The sequence below is a fragment of the Phoca vitulina genome, unplaced genomic scaffold (genome assembly GCF_004348235.1).
Source record: "Phoca vitulina isolate PV1807 unplaced genomic scaffold, GSC_HSeal_1.0 scaffold8, whole genome shotgun sequence".
Lineage (NCBI taxonomy): Eukaryota > Metazoa > Chordata > Mammalia > Carnivora > Phocidae > Phoca > Phoca vitulina.
In genome coordinates, this window is record NW_022589711.1 from 17,383,380 (window position 1) to 17,406,723 (window position 23,344).

At 35.4% G+C, this 23,344-nt stretch overlaps 1 protein-coding gene across 2 annotated transcripts; it reads right to left on the minus strand.

Annotated features, from left to right (window-relative positions):
* Nucleotides 1-5,758: 5,758 nt before the first annotated feature.
* Nucleotides 5,759-22,852, minus strand: POU1F1 (POU class 1 homeobox 1). Of its 2 annotated transcripts, none has more exons than XM_032406114.1 (6): nt 22,711-22,852; nt 20,202-20,273; nt 10,574-10,798; nt 7,622-7,786; nt 6,835-6,895; nt 5,759-5,969 (listed from the first exon to the last, which is right to left on the minus strand). In XM_032406114.1, the coding sequence occupies exons 1-6, from the start codon at nt 22,850-22,852 to the stop codon at nt 5,759-5,761; spliced, it is 876 nt and encodes a 291-aa protein (XP_032262005.1). The 2 variants fall into 2 exon arrangements, with proteins under 2 accessions (XP_032262005.1, XP_032262004.1); XM_032406113.1 differs by having other exon boundaries at nt 20,202-20,351.
* Between the last annotated feature and the right edge of the window lie 492 nt (nt 22,853-23,344).

A 23,344-nucleotide genomic window follows, 5' to 3' on the forward strand; every position in this document is an offset into this window, starting at 1 on the left:
TCTTTTACCAAAGAATGACAAGGATGCAAAAATGGGAACAGTTTGGATTTTAATTAGAACTATTTAGGAGTGATGATATGTAAAACGTTTGACTTCTTTCCTGCATGACATAGAGAAATTATATTCATTACTTAGTATTTCTGTTCCATCTTTTTACACTGAATACAAAAATCTTGTTAAATGCCGCTAGGCACCAACTAAAGAGACTTGTAAAAATACTAAAAATATATCATTAATTCTGTATCTGTTGCTTGTCCTTTTTTAGCGATATATGGTATGACCATAGGCGGTTCAGCTGCCAAATTATTTTTAAATCATCCAAAAGAAGAGTGCTATTTAAACATCTGTCTTAAAAACTGTCATGAGCTTTTCTTTTCTTTTTTTTTCCTTTGGGAGAATATTTCTAGTTGGTAAGTTTATTACCTTTCAAAATGTGCTTGGCACCTGCCTTAAACAGCACAAACATATTGTGCACATCTTTAAATTATTTTAACTGACAGAAAAGACTTACATTTTAAACCAAAATTAAGGCCTCTTAGAAAAATTATCCCAGGTCTCTTTTGTAAAGCTTATAAAAGTGAATTGAATGTAATTAGCAAAAACGGACACTGAATTAATAACATTTTATAGTAATAAAACTATTTTGGTCTTTCTTCCAAGAACTGAGAAAATCTTCCCCATATGAGATATAATTTAATCTCTGTTTAATTTTGATCTTCATTAATGTATGTATTGAACCCTCTAAATGGAAGCCATCCTTCTTAATTTAACACTACTATGACAATACTTGACCTAAATTTTAAAATAAAAAATAGCATTTTTTTCTTGGTAAATAAACTACAACTTTGTCAGAAATTACTGCCTAAATGTGTATTAATGTATTAGCAGTATTTTTTAAGGTGAAGTTGCTATGGTATTTAATGTATGTATAGGAAGTGAGAAAAAATGAAATGAGATTAGTTAGAGGTAGAATTTAGGATTAGGTTAGTTTAAAAAAGTTATGTTGTAATATATGGGTTCTAGTATATCCCACCATAAAAAACTGTAGAGGAGATCAGATAGGTGTAACCTGGTCAATTTACGAGGATGGACATTTTGGTCTAATATGGACAATGTAAATCCATTTTAGGACTAGTCTACATGTGGCATATGGATTGGTGGGAAGAATGAAAAGTTCCAACTATATCGTTTATAATTCATAAATTATTGTATGCTGTTCAAAGATCAGGTTGCATTATTGATAGTATTAGTTTCCCTGACCATTGATGGGTCAAAACATTTTACTGGATTATGGAATGTTAACCCAGAACTTGTTTTGATTTTTGGATGTACATAATGATGCCAACTAACTTTATTTACTTTCTTGTTTACATGCGGGGGCTTTTGTTTTTAAAAATTATTTTGTTAAAAAAATTCCAATAAAGATTTATTGGTGTTATGCTTTCTTTCCTTATCTTTTACTCTATTTTTGGCTTCTGCTAAAGTTAACATTTTTATGCATATCTGGTAATTTTTCAAAAGAATGATTTTTATCATTTTCCTAGAAAGAAAATTAATTAGGTAACTCTGCTCCTTATGCCTTCTAAGAATTAGCAGTTGATACCCGACTGATGTTTGTGAATGGAGTAAGCCTAAGAATTGATGGTTTCACATGAAATCGATCTGATGATTCCTTTTCTAGAACTTCCAGGGGATAAACATTTTTAAATAGTATTTTTAAACATTTAAGTCTTAGTGATTTCCTTTATTTTCGGTCAAACGTGGATACTACAGAAGGCTTTGGGACCCAAAGGAGAGAGTGGAGCCATTCTGATTAGGCTATATTTATAAAATGCTCCTGTGGCAATTTTCACAGTCATTATAAATTTATACTGTTACACTATCCTCTACTAAAAATAAAACTTATTTTCAATCCTTAAGATTAGGAAACAAGGATTCTTATACATTGAGTTTAATGAAAATACAGTTGACCCTTCAACAATGTGGGTGCTAGGGGCACTGACCCCATGCAGTAAAAAATGCACATATAACTTTTGACTTCCCAAAAACTTACCTACTCATAGCCTACTGTTGACCAGAAGCCTTACCAATAGCATAAAGAGTCGATTAAACCATATTTTGTATGTTATCTGTATTATATATTGTATTGTACAATAAAGTAAGAGAAAGGAAAATGTTAAAATCATAAGAAAATACATTTATGGTACTGGACTGTATTTATTGAAGAAAAAAATCTGCATATCAGTGGACCTGCAAAGTTTAAACCCATGTTGTCCAATGGTCAACTGTACTGACTTTTTTTTTTCGCCTTGCTTTCCCTAACTTCTCTTTTTTGAAAAAAGGATTACTTTAACAACTGTAGTCAAAAAAGAGGTTACCAATAGAGAGTGAAAGAGTATAGCAATACCTCTGTTACCAAGAAGGATGCAGCGCAATGTCACATTCCATTACTGGATGTAAAAGTCGTGTGGAGGAGATTTCAGGGTATCAGGAAGTGGAATGTGGTATGAAAATGTCAGTAGTGATGAAATTAACAGCTAGTCTTAGAAAACATAAAATGACCATCTGTCAGATGATTGTGTTATATAGACTACATTCTGTGCTCTAAGTACCTGGCTATGGCAGGCCCACTGGAAGGGGGCTCAAGATTGTGACCTTGTAAGACCAGATGGAATCTGGCAGCCTTGGGCTTTATTTTATTCAACCTGCACAGTGATATATATTTTATTACGCATTTGAGTGCCTTTAGAAGAAAACTGCACTCTCCCCTTAGCCGCAAGTACATTCCTTACTAGCTCAGTAGCCACACTTGTAGCCTGATCCCTGTGGGCCTAATTTAAATATGTGCTCCTATTTTAGATACTCCCTTGTTAAAACAGGGTGTGTGTGTCCAGAGACCTATGATGACTGTCTCCTTTGATGCCATTATTCTGCAAGAATAGGTTTTTGGAGCAGCAGAAAAACAGATCAACTTTCCAATTTCCTCTCTGTAGAAATTGAGTCCCATCAAGGGACTTAAGACCATTCTTCTACACTCCGTTCCTTTAAAAGTCAATTGAATTGAATTCACCTTAGAGGAAGCCTGGGGACTGTGAAGTTTGATTTAAGGCACTAATTGTTGGAACACCACATAATGGATACTCCCCTTACTCCACCCCCCCAAATCCTCCCCAGACCTTGAGTGCGGGTGCACACAGACACAGCTCCCATCCCTGAACACTGAAAATATTTTTACTAGATCAATCTTTCCACATTAGAGATGGAAAGGTAAATGTATGAATGAGTGTCAACCACCTCTACCAGATAGAACTGAATGTACCAATTGGTATAATTGACAAATAGATCTTTTCGTTTTAATGGACTATACTAAATTTCTGAAGATTTACCACTGAAAAGTTCACAACAACATAGGATGGAAAGACTATGGCTAAAGTCAGCTTTGCCATTTATTCTCAAATAATATTCCCAAATTTGCATAGGAAATTACATTTGCTATTTGTTTAATTGCAGTTTAGGATTCTAAATAACTATTTTCTATTTTTATAAAAAGATCAATCTATAGCTATTAAAATATCTCAGTGTAGTTAGAAAAGTCTCAAAAAACTCATTAATACAAATAAGTGAATAGTAAATACCAGTGCATTTACAACTAACTTGTGAATAACTAAAGATCTGCTATTTCAATATTAAATATTGATTCAAAATAATATCTTTTAAGGAGAAAAATTACTTCCCAATGCTAGTTGTATCTAAACTGGAATGACCTTATGGGTGAATGTCTGATAAGATTATGATCATATATATGTGATGATGATAGACGCATACATACATGCTTATTTTTGTTGTAGAAAGATTAAATGTTCCCAGATTTATATTTAAAGTGCAAAAAGTCACTATTCTAGATTTATTTTGCATTACATTTTGTTTCTATTTGCAACTTTCAGACATGCATATATGTATTTTTGTGTATGCATTTAGAATGCATATATGTACATATATACATCCTATCCCTGCCTTTTGCAAACTAAAGAATCCCTTCCCAATTAGTGTGTGTGGTAAGCAGGTGAATTATATAGAGAAGGAATTTACATATCTATATGGCTGAATAATTTGGAATTTATTCTTGAATAATAAAAGCCTTTGTATGTATATTTTGTTCAACATCTCCTGGGTGCTAGATGTGTACTTAAGCATAGATGATTAAGCCACTGAAAAAGATGTCTTTTTGTTAAAAATATACCAAAGTTTCTAGCCATCCAATTAATGGTGATTATGTGTGCAGAAACACATATGATCTATAGAGATTATGATCTGTATAATGCTTGGTCTTTATTAATATCATAAAAACCATGAGACTGGACAGTATAATTTATTTAGTAAGCATTCTAAATCAGTAATAAAATTTGGTCTAATTGTTTCCATTTTTGTTATATAAAATAAGTTAGATAAACATTGCCAGCAGATTTATATTTTAAATGCAAAAAGGTCACTTAGATTATTACCTTATAGTTTGCTTCTACTTGCAAGTTTCAAAGAAGTGCAGTCTTATAAATTAAATATGTTCCTTGGATATAATTCCCCAAATTTAAATACTCAATATGTCAAACTTTTTCATCAATAATGAACCACACTCTAACCAATTAAACTAAAGTGATAGTCTTTTTTGATAGGATCCCAGGTAATTTTCTGGGTTGTGAGACTTAAATTATGTTATTAAGGTAGGGACCCTTCAAGTTCGTAGCGGTCTTTAACAGCACACTCCTTTGTTCATTTAACAAAGATCGCATGCCCCGCTAGGAGCAAACACTTTCCCAGGTGCTGGAGGAACAACAGCAAACAAGCCAGACATCATTCCTGCGCTGTTGCAGCTTATAGGATAGCAGTTTGGGGTTCAAGAATCCATAAGGCATATTTTCTATAAATAAACATCAAAAAAGCTAAATCTCTGAGAAGAATAAAAAGATAAAAATTGTCGCTTCTGATTCAGATTTATTCCTAAATGCATTAATGAAATTCAAAGGCACCTCTGGCTCTTAAGTGCAAACAAAAACTATTAAGTTCAAACAAACTATCAGAGCTGATAGTAAGCAGGACATTGGTTAATCAATTTTCTAATTGTTCCGTCTATTGTGATATTCTTTATTTGGCATTATGACTGAAATGTTAAAAAGCTAATAAACAGCCTTTGGAAAAGGAATCTTAAACTAAAAGACCCACGTGCACACTGTGCATGCGTGTGTGTCTGTGTGTGTGTGTGTCTGCAGATAGAGCAAGAGGGAGAGGAAGACTGAGAGAGAATCACCGTTTTATTCCTATTGGTATCTTTGGTTTAAAAATGTACAGTTTGGCTTCTGAGAATAATTATTTTAAAGAAAATAATTCATCAATATTTAAATTGTCTTCTTTTTACCTTTTTTTTTTTTTAAGATTTTATTTATTTATTCATGAGAGACACAGAGAGAGAGAGAGAGAGAGAAAGAAGCAGAGGGAGAAGCAGGCTTCCCGCTAAGCAGGGAGCCCGATGCGGGACTCGATCCCAGGACCCTGGGATCATGACCCGAGCCGAAGGCAAACGCTTAACCATCTGAGCCACCCAGGCACTCAATTGTCTTCTTTTTAAAAAAGTAGGAAAGCTTCTGCAAAAGTTATTGATATAAAATGATTTTTGAAACAAACCAAATAACTAATTTCTATTTTTGTTGGAGAAGAGAAAGGAATGAAAACTAGAAAAAAATCGGCTATCACACAATAATAAATTTTATCTGCATTCAAGATGCTCCTTAGAAATAGTAAATAAACTCTGATTCAGACTTGTTTTCACACGTTTTTCTCTCTGCCTTCGATTGCAAAACCAAACTCTTACTACTTCTTTCTCAAGATTTAGTTCTTCAGCCATTCGCATGATCTCTTGAGAGGAAGGTTTATTCTGTTCTCCAAAATGTCTCTCCAGAGCATCTTTAGCAGCAATACTGAGGGGAGGGATGTAGAGAAGGGTGAGATTATGGTGTTTTTATGATGTGTTGGCAGATCAAAATTAAGTAATATTGAATATCCTAGATATCAACATTAAAATATTGTTTAAAGACTCTGAAAACACTTCCAAAGCTTCAACAAAGCTAAATGTGCAGTCTAGAATATTTAGATGCTTGTTTTATGCAGGGTATCCTGAGAAGTAAGGTATTCTGGGCTTTCTATGTTTATCCCACTTTGTGCCACTAGAGGGCACTGACTTCCTGAAAAGGAAATGAGCACTTGTGCAGGCATTTCTAAATGTCCCTCAGAAATCATTAGTTATTTACAATAGACAAACGGTTTAGTGAACTCATCAACCAAAACAGAACCTGTATTTTAGTATTTCCTCTGTAATTTTCACGCAAATTACCAAAAGATCATCCAACAATCTTCCTGGTTTGAAATGCAAGGAATCACATTAGACTTTAAGGGACTGAAACACTGATGAATAGTTTTGCTATTTTCAATAACATAGATACCAAATTGCCAGAGCGAGACATATCTAAAAGGACAGCAGAAATGATCACTCTTTGTAGAAGTGATTGTTTAATTTCTATTTTATCCAAAACTTGTGGAGCAAGTGTTCTTGAATCAAATAACCTACTTTTCCATCAAATGTTAAGAATTACTAGCTCTCCATTTCTCAGTGCTAAATTATTAAGTTATGCTTTTTCACCAATCTTGTTTTTTCAGTGAATCTATTCACATACATTTATGTTATGTTGCACCTATATAATCCTCAAATGCTCTATTTATATTTACATATGTACATATTGTATATATTCCATCTCCTCTATGCGTTTTAATATCTCAAAAGAATACCTTATAGTTGTTCTTCGCTTTCTTTTTCTTTCATTTGCTCCCACTTTTTCATTGTATAAAGCTGTAATGGGGAAAAGAGAAATAATTACAAAAACAAAGTAGGTTCCAAAAAAACTATCAGATTTGAGTTTCAAATTTTCTTTGTAAAACAATGCAAAATAAAGTCGCTATACATTTTTGTCTTAAATTTTTGCCTTCCACGTTATTTTATAGTACAAGACCAAGATACAAATGTTAATGCAGAAATATTAACTTTGCAAAGACAACTGTCTATTAGTGATATCCTGACCAAACTATTCTTGGAATACTTGCTTTAAATGCTTTCAAACCTTGCTCTTTCTCCAGCCTTGACATTAGTATGAGTAGATAATTTTATTACATTAGCAATTGCTTATGTACTTACTTGGAAGACGGGTGTGCACAAATGCTCTGGTTACAGTAATATCGGGTCATAAAAATTCATGTGCAATTACTACAGTATGCACAGAGCCAGAAAATCTTGATGTGTTAAAAAAAAATCATTTCACCACTTCACGCCTCTGCCACATTATCCAGAAAGCTGTCCCTGTGCAGCTTCTTTTCTTACTATATTTACCTTCTCAGTAAACTTATTTTTGCACTTGCATGAGCCTTCCTCTCTTTGGGATGTGAAACATATTTATTTTTCATCGGAAAGAGAAAAAACCCAACTAAACCTCAAACCTCTCCGCTTCAGTGTAAGCCCTAGCTAGCAATGGAAGGCAATCGTTCTTAGGTTAAAACACCACAGAGCCTGTAACTTCAGTACCTCCCACTTGCTCAGCTTCCTCCAGCCATTTCGATAATATTGCTTTTAGCTTGCATGCGTTTTTAAAGCTGAGCTGCAGGTTTTCGAATCGGCAGATAGTTGTTTGACTGAATTCAGAGCCGTGCACAGCTGCAAGGGCTTCCCCGACGTTGGTTTGGGTGTATCCTGTGAAAGGGCAGGAAAGACCTGTTAGAGTCAGCTCTTCCAGAAGCATTCATTTTGGCCGGTTATCAAAGAAATCGTTGTGTCTTTCTTTGTTAACTATTAGATATTGTTTTTAAGCATATATTCATTGGCAATTTAGAATTGCTTAGTAAGTTCAGCGTAGACTTGTCCGGTCCTTTAAAAAATGCTTCTAGTTAATTTTTTCAGAAGTCAAAAGAATTCAGACAGGAACCCCTGCCATTCACGGTATTTAGTGAAATTGGATAGATGTGTCATAAACACTTTATAAGATACTTATAAATTCTTGCTATTATTATTAAATATCTGGTGATATATGCTCAACAATATAGTATATTAAATACAATGCATAAATTATATGATGATATATTTTTATCTCAACTGTAAGAGTACAAAATTCAACTATATTGTTAAAAGGTACCAAATAAAACTAAGAATTATGCTGACTTTCCCTGAAAACATGTTTATTATGAGACTGTGATCACCCAAATATTTTACATGTATCCCTGAGCACATTTATTATATCATTTGGTAATGCTTCTATCTTCAGGCCAAAGATCCTCATAGATTGTCCCATTTTTAGGGTACAAGATGATTATCAACCATCAACATAGAATTTGAAATATTCACAGCAATATAATCTTTTTCTTTTTGTTTTTTTTTTTAAGGATTTTACTTATTTATTTGAGAGAGAGAAAATGACAGACGGAGAGCACGAAAGGGAAGAGAGTCAGAGGGAGAAGCAGACCCCCTGCTGAGCAGGGAGCCCGATATGGGACTCGATCCTGGGACTCCAGGATCATAACCTGAGCTGAAGGCAGTCGCTTAACCAACTGAGCCACCCAGGCGCCCTCACAGCAATATAAATAGTAAACTGAAAATGGTTGTTATAAAGATGCCTACCGCTGTGTTTATTCCATATAGTAACTGCATATTAATTCAGGGCCTAAAGCTATATATCTGTATGCATAAAATGGTTATGTATGATGCCCATCAATAAATATCATTACAAATTTACCTGTGGTTCATTCCACAAGTGCAGAGGGTGGAACCATCATTTTTCAATCCATTTAAAAGATGCACTACTTCATGAATTTAAATCAAGGTTAATTATTACAGTTATTTTATGTTAAAAACACAATTGAATAAAAAGTGTGCAAAGGCTATGAACAGACAGTTCACAGAGAAAGAATTACAAATGACTGTAAACACATGAAATAATGCTTTTCAATCTTCACTCATAAATTTAAAATGAAACCACCAGAGCGCCTGGGTGGCTCAGGCAAGTAAGCATCGGACTCTTGATTTCAGCTCAGATCATGATCCCAGGGTCGTGAGACCGTGAGATCGAGCTCCACGTGGGGCTCTGCCCTGGGTGTGGAGCCTGCTTAAGATTCTCTATCTCCCTCTCTCCCACCACTGTCTCTCATGTGTGTTCTCTCTCTTCCCCTCTCAAGAAAAACAAAAAACAAAAAAAAAACAACAAAACAAAAAAACTACCACGGGGACCACTTTGACTTATCTGATTTGCAAAGATCCAAAAGATTAAGTCATAGTTTTCCTTCAATTATTTATTTATTCTCTGTGCTGCCAGTCACTGTTCTAAGTGCTGAGGGATATGCCTTTAAGGAAAAATAAAAATAGATAAAGAAAAAACTCCTGCTTTCAGAAAGATTATATTCTAAGGAGTTTGCCAAGAGACACTCATGGTGGTGGTAAAACTTGGCACAACCTCTATATAGACCAATTTGACAACATCTATCAGAATTACAAATATACAGGCAGAAATCGTGCCTTTAACATTTGTCCTACATATATATAGGTACAAAATGGTATTTATGGAGTGAATCGTGGTAGGATTGTTTTTAACAATGTGAGATTGGAGACCACCTAAATTTATCATCAGTATGGGACTGGTTAAATAACATATTCATGAGGGGCGCCTGGGTGGCTCAGTCGTTAAGCGTCTGCCTTCGGCTCAGGTCATGATCCCAGGGTCCTGGGATCGAGCCCCGCATCGGGCTCCCTGCTCCGCGGGAAGCCTGTTTCTCCCCCTCCATCTCCCCCTGCTGGTGTTCGCTCTCTCACTGTCTCTTTCTCTGTCAAATAAATAAATAAAATCTTTAAAAAATAATAATAATAATATATTCATGAAATGGAATTTGATAGGCCCATTTTTAAAAACATCTGACGAGATCGGGCGCGTTCAGGGTGGTATGGCCGTAGACCCATTTTTAAAAACATCTGTAAAAATTAATAAGGAAAGCTCTATTAAATAAATAGTTAAAAAATCTGTATTGAGAAAATATGTATTTGCTTATATGTGTAAACGGTATCTCTGGAAGAAAGCAAAGAAACCAACAACATTGATAAACAGGAAAGACAAACATAAAGGATACATTTCACTTACACATTTTATGCCTTTGAATCATCTGAATGGCTCATCTACTCAAAAGTTCAGATAAAACAGGGAGAAAAACAAGTACTTCAAAGTTAATCTTGAAGTAGGCAAGTTGAAAAAATATCAATTTAAAAACCTATGTATTTAGGGTATTAAGAATTAACAAGGGAATAAAGGGTGTTTTTTGTTTTTTGTTTTTTGTTTTTTTTTTTGGTAGGATTTTCATAACTGGATTAACTTAAATCCACAGCACAGATACAGAATGAGAAGTGTCTTGGACTTCTGAGCAGAGTGTAACAGACTGAACAGTAATATCGTAAGGATTTGCAGACCAAGTTGTATGCCCGTTACTCTTAAAAAGTGCATACCTAACTTAATTCTTCTCACTTTAAATTCGTTGGCAAACTTCTCAAGTTCTCGGATTTCCGGAGAATCCATGTCTATTGGCTCTTCAACCAATTTACTTTTCCGCCTGAGTTCCTGCTTGAAATCAGTGACGGCGGGGTCCTCTGCCAGAAGAGGCTGGGGCAGGGGAGGGAAGCCATGACTCAAGGTATGGTCAGGAAACTTATAAAGACAAGGGGTTAAGCTACCTGTGAATAAACACAGAAAGAAAAGGGCCATTTGTAATTATCCCCCATTTCTATACAAGCAAAAGTTTTGCACCTTAGAACCTATTATTCCCCTGCAAGCCGTCACGATTCTAAAAGGTTAACTGACGTTCAGCCATCTCAAACAGAAGTCAGAGTAGCTTAGTATAAATGTGATTATTTCTTTTCCACCTTCCTCAGAGCAGTGAAGACAAAAATAATGCCAAAGGAAAAAAAGCAGGGAATTGCAAATAATTAAAATAGAAATAGCCCAATTCTCTCAGAAGTGTGTTTTCCATTATTTCGATTTCTCTTAAAAAGACACCTGTTCCTGTGAATCTGAGGTTCAACTGAAACCCGGATGTATATTTCGATCTCTGTTTTAATTCATTACACAAATAATCTGTGATGTTTATTATCATCAAGGCATACGGTTAAGTGTTATGCTGGGAAGTCTTCTTAGGATTCGAAAACTGATTTTACAATATTAAGAAGCTCCACTGTTTTATCAGCCAATGCTGAATTTCAAGGGGAAATAATCATGTCTTTTTAAAAATTTAATGAAGGCAGGTAAAAAGAAAATTATGAGAACATAAAATACACTAATATGCTTAAATAGATTCAAAGAGTGACTAGACAAAAGGTAATTTTTAAAGTTCTATTAAAAAGCATCAAAATTTCTTGAAAAGTATACAATATAATGGAATCATTTCTTGATTATTATTTAAGAAGCAAAAATAAGTGGCAGGAAGGGTGCAATTCTAGATATGATGGGCATTCACCCATAAATGATGAAGCATTAGATCAATTGATTGGGTTAAATGATAAATTACCAAAAAAGATCTAATTTTTTAAAAATTGCTTCCAGATTTCATTCTTCACTAGAAGAGTTTCTCAATTGGGGAGCATGAGTGAGAGGATAGCATAAGCCAAATTTCCACACATTTTATTTGTTTTCCTCATCAATACATCACTTTTTTATTGGAAGAGATTTCACTTCGATTTATATTAAATGACACATATAACCAAGACATTTTGATATAAATAAAACATTTTGTAATTAATAATTTTTCTTATGATTATAAATAAATATTTAAACTAAAAATAAATTGCTATAGAATATACACAATAATCATTCTTGAAAACACTGGAAAAACATATCAAGTTTATGTTACCTATTATTTCTCTATAAATATATTCACAAATCAAAGACATGAGTAATAATGTAGTTTTCCAGAATATATAAATCTTACATTAATATATCAATATGTAATGACCAAAGAATAGTGTAAGTCAGCAAATTGTTGGCTTGTATTATTTATATGACAATATGTAATTATAAAGTGTACCCCTCTCCAATAGACTCTTTTTTTTTTCCTTGAAGCAAAGCAAATATACAAGTGAGGTGTTAAACAAAATAGCATAAAATAAATTTAGCTGCTGTGAAAAATATTTGAAAGAAACTATTCCTGTCTAAAAAAATCCATGCTACTTTTACAAACCCAAATTATCGTTTTATTTTTTAAAGTCAGTTAATCATCCATTTTATGCTTTAGTGGGTAGTATATTGATCAGACCAGATAACATTTGTAAAAGCAGTTTTATCAATTTTTAATTTATTACATAGTTCCATTTTTGAAAATGGTTATTAATTTTGGGGGTTATTTTTAGCTTTCTATTACTTTTGGATTTCTGCTAGTTGAAGTAAAAGAAAAGACTAACCTACATTAAAAGAACACTGATGACATTTATTTCAGCATTTACTTGATATTTATCTCAAGACTTTGTTTTCAGTTAGGCTTTCAGAGTTGGATGTTAGATATATTAAAATCTTCACTTCCTTCATCATTCAAAAATACCACGTCACTTAAGACACTTAATGATGAAATATTCTAAGAGTAAAAGCAGTGAGCAAAAATTAGGCTGCTGGGTTTTTCCTCTTTCTTACTATATTAGTTTTTTTAATTGAAGTGTAGTTGATACACAGTGTACCTTAGTTTCACGTGTACACCATAGTGACTGAACAAGCCTGTATGTTACGCTCTGCCTGCTCTAAGGATGGCTACCATCCATCACCAGATGATGCTGTTACGGTGTCATGGACTGTGGTCCCTGGGCTCTACCTTTCATCCCTGTGACTTATTCACTCCATAACCAGAAGCCTGTATCTCCCACTCCCCTTCACCCATTTTGCCCATTTCTCTACCCATTTTCCTCTGGCACCCCCATCAGTTTGTTCTTTATATTTATGGGTCTGTTTCTACTTTGTTTGTTCATTTTTGTTTGTTTGTTTTTTTAGATCCCACATATAAATGAACTCATATGGTATTTGCCTGTCTCTGACTTATTTCACTTAACATAATACACTCTAGGTCCATCCATGTTGTCACAAATGGCCATTTTATTTATTGATTTATTTGTTTGTTTGTTTGTTTATTTAGGGAGGAGGGGCAGAGGAAGAGGGAGAGAGAGAATCTTAAGCAGGCTGCATGCCCAGCAGGGAGCCCGACATGGGGCTCCAACTCACAACAACGAGATCAAGACCTGAGCTGAAATCAAGAGTTGGACGCTTAACTGACTGAGCCACCTAGGTGCCCCCATCTCATTCTTTATTTAAGGCTGAGCAATATCTCACTGCGTATGTATGTGCAGACTGCTGCTTGATTTTGCACATTTAATGTACTTTAAGGCACTTTAGATAACTCATTTAACCTATGTCAAATTATTTTTATTGTCCATAAGTAATTTGTTACATATCTTTTATATGATAAGCCATAAGTTCTGAATTTGTTAGCAATCTTGGTCATTATTTTCAATTTTTCTTTCTGACCATAGTCACACACCACAACAAGTCTTCCATGTTAATACTTTGTCCTGTGTTCATTTCACATTTGTCATCTTAGCCTTATGTAAGTAAGTTAGAAAGAATATTTTTTTTATTCACCATTTAAAATTTAGAAAATTTAAGTAAAAAGCAATAACCTCTGCTGGGTGCCACAATGAATCAACCATACAGTTGAAACCAGAACTGAAGTCCAGTGAACATTGCAATAAACCACATCAAAACAAACACCTCGTTCATTTTTCCGGCAGTCTGTAAACCAGATGACTTTCCTTTAAAGACATCTGCAGTTTAAACACATTTGGCTACATTAAACAGATACTTTCAGACAAAAATATTATAATTATTAAAATCTTAGAAGATAGTCACCTCTATTTCTGGAAAATTATAAAGATAGTTTATACATTATAAATGTTCTGGGGGAAAAAAAAATCAACATTTAAAAAATAAATTTGAACACGAGTCCATGAAAAAAGCACATGAGATACCATGTTCCGACGATTGGCAGCCGGAGCAAAGAGGAAAACACGATGTGTGATATGTTTGTATTCTTCATTCAGTGAATATATCCACAGTTATCCACACAGACATGGTTTTCCTGGAGTTAACCTGGAGCTAACCTTAAACAGAAATTCATAATGACAGTCCCAGGCACAGCCGAACAAATTGCGGTATCTATCATGTGATCTTGTATTTGGGGGAGAGTAGAGAGTGACTGGTATGGTATCTATGGCAAGATATTTTCAAAATCTTTCTAAAGCACGAAATAGGAAGAAGATAAAAGAAGCGGGGAGTCCTGTGCAGCAGAGTTCTCATGAACAATTTCCAAAACACTGATAAAGCAAAACTGTCTGTGAGCCTAGAGAAGCCCCCAGCTAGAGAGCTGGGACGTGTTTGCACATTATATACAGCCCAAAGTATATTTTCACGTTATAGATTAATCCACCAAAGCCTTTCTAAATTGCTGTGTATATATTTCCGTGTGGCGGAAGTGGGAGAAGAGGTAAATCTTCTAAAACTGGCAATGGGGAGGCAAAGGTGGCTGGCCCAACCCACTGTGGCATGGGGCAAATCGCTCTTCGGGAGCACGTGGTCCTGCCCGCAGCTAACTGCCAACATCTCTGAGGTCATGTGCCTGAAGCCTTAAGAGAACACACAGGGAAAGCAGAGGCGTACAGTAAAATACACCATCTTTCTGGAGATAGGCAAAGGAATGTGTATTGGAATATTTCCATGTATTTCTTTTTCATCACACAAGACAATGCGAAGCAAACCATAAATGTGAATTGTGATCTTTTCTCTTTTGTGCACGGGTAAATCCCATCCATATACAACAGGGATCCTCTGCCTGGTGTACTTTACTTGGAACACAGCCACGCACATTTGTTTACACATCGCCTATGGCTGCTTTCCTGCTGTAGTGACCGAATTGAGTCATTGAGAGACTAAGGAAACTTAGGGAAAATACCTCATGTTACTGCTACTGGACAGCCTTTTCTGATTCAGAGATAAAAAATCTTCAGAATCAATTCTCCCCTCAGAGTCAACATAATCAGAACTAGTTAGGGAGAGGGCGCCTGGGTGGCTCAGCTGGTTAGGCAATCAGCTCAGGTCATGATCCTGGAGTCCCAGGATCGAGTCCCGCATCGGGCTCCCTGCTCAGCGAGGAGCCTGCTTCTCCCTCTGACCCTCCCCCCTCTCATGTACTCTCTCTCATTCTCTCTCTCTCAAATAAATAAATCTTTAAAAAAAAAAAAAAAAAAAAAGAACTAGTTAGGGAGAAACAAAATGAAGGAGGAGGAGAGGTGGGCGGGGAAGGGGAAGGGGAGGGGGAGGAGGGAGAGGAGAAAAAAGGAGAAAGAAGGAGAAAAAGGAAGTGGGAGGGAGGAAGACGGAGAATGAGGAGGAGGAAGAGGAGGCGAAAGAAGGATGAAGAGGAAGGCGAAAGATGGAGGAGGAGCAGGGGAAGGAGGAGAAAGAGGAGAAGAAGAAAGAAAATAATTTAAGAATAAGAGATGGGCTCCAAAGTTGACCATTTCTCCATGTCAACCATCAACCTGATTTCTGTTGCTTTGTGCGTAAGATCGGTGGAGAGGGCACTTTCAGTCATAATTATCTTTTCTCTTATTACCCACTTCCCATTAAAAAATAAAACAACAACAGAAAATGGACATTCGTCTTCGTGGTTAATTCCCAAAACTCCGCTATTTTGCGTTTCTCTTAAAATTAATTTTTAGGGGGCCTGGGTGGCTCAGTCGGTTGAGCGTCTGCCTTCGGCTTGGGTCATGATCCCGGGGTCCTGGGATCGAGTCCCGCATCGGGCTCCCTGCTCAGCGGGGAGTCTGCTTCTCCCTCTGCCTGCCACTCCCCCTGCTTGTGCTCTCTGTCTCTGTGTCAAATAAATAAATAAAATCTTTAAAAAAAAAATTTAATTTTTAAACGAGGACTCTCACACCTCATCTTGGTTTGGCCATATATAATGTGACCTGGCTGGGTTTAGCACTCATCCCTGTGTGGCTGATGATGCGCTGTTTCCACAGGAGGGCGGGCGGGGTGGGCAGCCCCCTGAGCATGTTTTCTAGTTTCACCCGGCTTCGGAAACCCGAGAACAGAAACAATTTCAGATACCCAAGAATTAGAGTTTTGAGGGTTTCTGTTGCTGTTGTTATTTTATGTTGTGTTTACCTAGAAGAGCTTTTCAAGAGCATTTTTAATTCACTGTAGGCTGTTGAATTATCTAAATTCTCAGGAGTGAAGGCACAGAAGGCATTTAGTTGCAAGTGTATCTAAAGAGAAGATCATAGGAAAACCAGGTCGAGTTGGTACAAATCTGCCACAATTCAACTTCAATAGAGCAGTGGCACTCACCACAACTCAGATATGAAGAGACTGAAACTATTTACAACAACGTGGATGGAACTAGAAGGAATTATGCTAAGCGAAATAAGAAAAACAATTATCATATGATCTCACTGATATGAGGAATTTGAGAAACAAGACAAAGGATCATAGCGGAAGGGAGGGAAAAATGAAACAAGACGAAACCAGAGAGGGAGACAAACCATAAGAGACTCTTAATCTCAGGAAACAAACTGAGGTTTGCTGGAGTGGTGGGGGGTGGGAGGGATGGGGTAGCTGGGGATGGACATTGGGGAGGGTATGTGCTATGGTGAGCACTGTGAATTGTGTAATACTGATGAATCACAGACCTGTACCTCTGAAACAAATAATACATTATATGTTAATAATAAAATAATAATATATTAATAAATAAATAAATAGAAAGTGAAGCACAGGGTGTACGTTTAAAAAAAAGAGAGAGAGAGAGACTGAAAGTCAGAGAAATTAAGTGACTTGAACAACGTTTGTAATCAGTTCATGGTGCGGCTAATTCATTGCTTCCAATTAGTCATTCTTTTTGGTGTGCCCACACCTGGACTATAAGACACAGTGGATTCATCCGATAATTGCAAAGTCTTCTCTACCAATGTTAACAAAATATTAGCTATAGCTCTTCCCTTCCACTGGGTTATTCATTTAATGCAATGCTCAAGCTAAATGTAAGCATCAGAGTATGGGTTATAAGAGGACCACATTAAAATAAAGCAATTTCATATGTTTTGAAATATAGGTCTTCCTCTAGCTTTTCTTTCATATGGCATGTGTGACAATGAACCTGTCTTTGTTGTAGATGATAAGATGCTTCTGTGAATTGTGTGGAAGTGGCTGATTTGATGAATGCCTTGAGACTTCTCAGAAAATTCTAATGACATTAGCCAGGTTTCTCTTGTGTATTTTATACCTTTGCTCTCTTATATTTGAATTCCTGTGTTTTATAACTCAGTTTGTGTAGCTTCTCTGGGGATAACGACAGGAGAGTGCAGATTCTCTGAGGTTTAATCTGCTATGATGCAAATACTCATACTAAGCATATATCAAAATAGTGACATTCTAACAAATAATAAAGCATATCACTCTCAAAAAATATTCAAATATAATCTCTATGCTTGCCATGGTGAGTTTTTCTTTCAGTGAAAACATATATTTACTTTTAAGACTATAGTGATACATTCAAATCTTAGGATAACCATTTTTGCTCCTCACAGTACTAACCCAGGCTTTGGATCCTTTTAAAGGGCTCTTCTGGGAGCCTTTCCTTTTCGACTGCAGTGAGGAAGAGGGTTTGCTGAGTGCCTGCTGAGGGGACTTGTCAATATAGCCAAACTGCCCATGGACTCACTGTGAACCTGGGCCCAGAAACCAGAAACATGTTAGAATTCTCAGGCCAGCTGCAGATTCACTAGGCTAGTGGCCAGTGGCCTTGATCTGGTGGGAAGGGAGGTGGTAGCAAAAACCATCTTAAAGTATCTGGGGGGTGCCTGGATGGCTCAGTCAGGTAAGTGGCCAACTCTTGATTTTGGCTCAGGTCATGACTCAGGACTGAGATAGAGCCCTACGTGAGGCTCCGCACTGGGCATGGAGCCTGCTTAAGATTCTCTTTCCGTCTCCCTCTGCCCCTCTCCCACCACCCCCCTTCTTTTTCTCTCTCCCTCTCTAAAAAAAAAAAAAAAAAAAAGGTATTTGGTCTGTGGCTGATGTGATCTTTGTGCTAACTTTAATCAATTGCTGCCTGTCGCTGGGTTTAGAAGGCACCTAAAGTTGGACCTGGGTTTGTGGGAAACATTGCGAATGAACAGCAAGGACTCCCCTCCAAGAGACAGCAGCACATGGCCATGTGCTTGTCATTTCCTATCTTCATAATCAAAATGCGGTGTGGGCCACACGAAGCATGCTGCCTTCACCCCTAGCGGCTTACATGCACATTTTACTGTTTTTATAATGAAAGTAGTTTATCACCAACAAGGGCTGTTCTCATTAACCATGAATACTTATTAAGTATTAAATATATGAATCATAAATGATCAGTTTTCAAAAGGGAAAAATATGGTTGTCCCTATTTCGTAATTATTAAAATAAGAGATGCTAGGATTTACAGGTAATCGTTACGAACATCAGTCTTCATTTTACCATCAAGGTGAGGATACTAGTTTATTCAAAATACTGTGTGGTAGGATGTAAGTGAAGCTAATTTGTTCTGGAATATTTTATTTTAAAGTTTTAGTGTTTTATTTAGTGTCAAACTGAAAAATATGGAGAAGTTAAATGTCAGTGAACTATTTTTTTTGTTCAATTTTATTTCAAATTTATAGTCATGAATCCGTTTTTTCTATCACTTATTATGAATGATAACTAGACACAGCAGTGAAAAAAGATATGATTCCTTTATCTAAAGTGTCTCCCTCTCTCTCTCTCTCTCTCTCTCTCACACACACACACACACTCTTATTTTCTTACACAGAGCCCCAGTAGTTTATTGTCACCCATCAGGTTTCTCTCCCTGCTGTAGTAATGAACATAAAAGATCAAAGAATAGCTAAAAAAAATATGTAAACAAAATTGTGTACTTTATTAAACCATCAAAATTTTTTTCTGGCCATATCCTAAACTTAAGTCATAAGGTCTGTTCTGAATGGATTAGGTCAGATTTTCCTCTTCCTTAAGGAACATGTTATCACTGCTTTCATACAAGCATCAATAAATAATTAACCTTGATCTAGTGACGCTTTATTTATCTGGACGAGAAACATAAGTAACTTCACTCTTCAATCTCATTTAAGACTAAAAACGACTGTGAGCTGCCAAAACTTCAAATGACTATCACTAAAGCCACCGCAACTGACTCTTAGCTTTCAATGTCTTATTTATCTTTATGGATCAAATGTCCAGAAGAAATATTACAGTGAGGGAGAGGTTTTATAAATTTGTGCTGTCTGCTTTGATAGCCACCTGAGGTTAGTGAGCACTTGAAATGTGGCTAGTGCAATTGAGGAACTCAATTTTAAATTTGACCTTATTTTAGCTAATTTTTCTTTAAATTTAAATAATTTAGGGGAAGGGAGGGAAAACTGAAAGGGAAGAGATCAGAGAGGGAGGCAAATCATATGAGACTCTTGACTCCCGGAAACAAACAGGGTTGCTGGATGGGAGGTGGTTGGAGGGATGGGGTAACTGGGTGATGGGCACAAGGAGGGCACGTGATGTGGTGAGCACTGGGTGTTATTCGAACCTAATGAATCATTGAACACTATATCAAAAACTAATGATGAACTATATGTTGGCTAATTGAATTTAAATAAAAAATTTAAATAACCACATGAGGCTAGTCACTACCGTATTATTACTATATCGAGCCCAACAGTAACAGTAAGTGACAATCAGCAGTTTGGTAGTCGTCAATTAGAGTAAAAAATCATACAAAGCAAACAAAAGAGTTAAGCATAGAAGTTCAGGGTTATGGAGAACAGGGGCAATCAGGTTTAACCATTATGGTCACTGAAGGCATCCCATATCAGGGAACATTTTGATAAAGCAGTGTTTTACCAGCAATTCCCAAGTTAAGAGATGAGAATTTCATGATACTCTCTGGTCAAGATTCTCTCAGACCCAAGAATCCATCTAAGTGTCCCCAAACTCAATCTCATATATGCAGACAATTTTTCTTACCTGCCATCACTCCATAGGTCGATGGCTGGTTTCCATAATGACAGGAAGGAACAGAATAATGAAGTCCTGTTGCTGTGTTTCCCAATGTTGTCACCAAGAAATATGCACGTAAACATTTAGGAGTTTGGATCAAAGACAAAATAGACGGGACTGGTAAGAAAATGTATGAGGATTCAAGACACATTCATTTCATTGCAAAAATACACATTTATATGGCAGTAATTTGTTTTCACTTGGGGGAAATTCTCTGATGAGTAGGTTAAAAGCAGTAATCAAAGTTTGTCTCAGGTAGTCAGATCACAGATCATCAGTGTGGATGATAGCATTCATTAACTATTCTGTGCCCTGTGAAGGGCTGACTGACCAGTTTGGATGTTGGCCAGTTGGGAGTTGCAGAATTCTTGTAGGTTCCATCTCATATAGACATTACAATAAACTGACTAGAAGAATAATCTCTTTAAATTCTTGTGTAATACGGTATTATATAGTGGTCTTTCTCTGGAAGAATGAATACAGAAATCAACTCTTGAGCAATCTTTACTTCTGCTTATTCTCCTAACAAATTTCATCCATCAAAGAGAAAATGGCCAAGCAACTAGCTTCTAATTGGATACAATCTTAAAAATCCCAGTAAATTCAGAGGTTTATGAAAAATAAGTGACACATTTTGTGTATGACACAATTTATGTTGATGTTGAAACCAAGAGGTGGTAGGTTTTCTGCATGCACACAATCAGTTCAACAATTACAATAATAAAGCTGGCCAAAAAAAAATTAATTGTTGAACGACTTGAGATCTATAAAGGTTGAACCCGGTATATAAACATAACCATTCATAAATAGTTGCTTGCCTTGTGTAATCAATGTATATTTTGAAAGTAAATTTAAATTACAAAATTTTTATCAAGATTTAAACATGAATCACCAAGTTGACTAAGAGTTTGGGTATTGACAATAAAACCACGGTTTCTTTATGTATTTTATTTTCTCATTTTTCCTTCATATCCTGAATATAATGGTGGGTTTTCATAAATATAATATGATCATAAATCCTTGAATAAATATGAGCTATTATAAAGTATAGAATTAGAATCCTTTGAAAATATTGAGATACAATTCAGTGTTTAAAGACATGAGGTCACCTCAGAAAGCAAAACATTTTCTACTATTGATAAATCTTCAATATTTTAAAATATCTGCACAAATTTTCATTTTATAATTAGCATGTGGAAAGAACTGAAGTCATTTTACATTATAATGATTACATGTAAAAATCTTACTATGCAATTTAAAATTAAACAAATAAGAAACACATGTAATATCCAAGTATTCTTCTCATTATAAGCAATATTTCTAGTTTCTTACCTAGTAATTTATAATTTCATGGAAAAATGATAAAATCAATGCTATTATCATGTATTTAAATACTATTATTTAAGTATCTATTTAGAATAGATATATCTATTATTTAAAATACAGTTATGTGATCATTGTTTAAATTTATTTATAGTACATATTTTTAGTTAAAATACTTTATTATATTTTCTAAAAAATATGTTTGGGGAAACTCCCATTATTGTCTTTTTATTTAAATTATGAGAGTCTTTGGTAGATGGAAAAAAAAATAAATAACCCTCTACATTAATGATTTCACCCAAATCCAGATAACTACTTTCTAGATTTTAAAAATTCAGCTGCAGATTAATCTAAACTTACATATGAAATAAATTTACTCAATTCAAGACTCTGTCTATTTATAAAGCTACTTTAAAAAACTTTGTTACCACATAAAGGACACATTAGCAACACATACCTATTTGATTACATTTGAGACAATATATTCAAATTTTCAAGCTTATTTTTTATGTTAGAAAGTTACATAAGAAAATATTAAAACTCGGTTACAGAGATTGAAGTCTCTTCAGAACTCAGTTTTAAGATATTTTAACTCAGTTTGTGGGCTCTAAATGCTACATATTGTTTCTAGCCTTGATTTTTGAGTTTTGAGTTATGCTAAAAATGTTTGTTAATATCACTTAATTATATTATTCTTTCAAATCCATTGTTGTTGGTATTGGGAATCATTGTGTTTACTACAAGGTATATGGCTGTTTTTAGACATAGTAAAACCAAATAAATCTTTAAGATAAAAAAGTAACACCTTTTAAACACTAAATTATTTAGGCTATTTCTTTAGTTTTGTTCCTTACCCATAAAATGTTTACATAAAAATGCTTTTTGGATTAAAAACACCCAGACTCACTGTTTACTTTGGTAGAAAATAGATCTTCTTTATAATAAAACCAACAATTGAAATTAATACGCTTAATAATATTCTTTAAAAATGTCTTAGGTAGTTTGGCTTTTTAAAATATCCTTCATATCTAACTTTAGACGAATTGAAATGAAGGAGAAAACAAAAGCAGCAAAGAGATTCTAAGCTAACAAGATTCAAAGCATCCGTCCTGCAACGGCCCGGCCACATGCAGACTGGTATCGGAGTCCGTACCTGTGGACATCACGTTGGTGGGATGGTTAGAGACTGGGAGGCACTCAGCCGCGCTGTGATGCATGATCAAAGGCAGAGTTGCAGAAGCCTCAGAATTCAGAGGTATAAAGGTATCAGCCGAAGTAAAAGGTTGGCAACTCATTCCCACCAGACAGTAGAAAACTGAGGAGAACTGCTACTCCCCAAATCAGAGTTTTATTCTATTACTGTTTCAAAGGGCCGTTTCAAATCACACTACCTGCATAATACATCAGGAAGGCCCTGGAGCACCAGGAGGGCGCGTGCTTGGTACTTATGCTGCAGGGAAATCCCTTTATACATGTTAATCGTCTTTTCCCAGGGGTATTGCTTTATCAATCTGAACCGTCTTCCTTCTCACCCAAACATAATCCATGCCCAAGAGGGAACCTGGTTCTGGGGTATAGATGGAGGGAAAGGGAGAAATCTGAAACCTGATTTGAGAACTTCAGTGATTCAGACATTTTAGAAAGGATTCAAGAACTTCAGAAATAAGTGTCCCTCCAAGAAATAATCCTAAAATGAATTGAAAAATATTAGGTGTCTTTGTGTTACTAACACAATAACAAATTTTTATTTGTTTCATTGTTTCATTCAATCTGAAAACTAACATAAA

Coding starts and splice junctions, on each gene's coding strand:
- POU1F1 (XM_032406113.1), bottom strand. CDS start 22,852: ATGAGTTGCCAACCTTTTACTTCGGCTGATACCTTTATACCTCTGAAT. Junction 10,799..20,201: donor GACCTATGGAGTGATGGCAG/GTAAGAAAAATT, acceptor GTTTATTCACAG/GTAGCTTAACCCCTTGTCTT. Junction 6,896..7,621: donor GGAAGCTGAGCAAGTGGGAG/GTACTGAAGTTA, acceptor TCCCCATTACAG/CTTTATACAATGAAAAAGTG.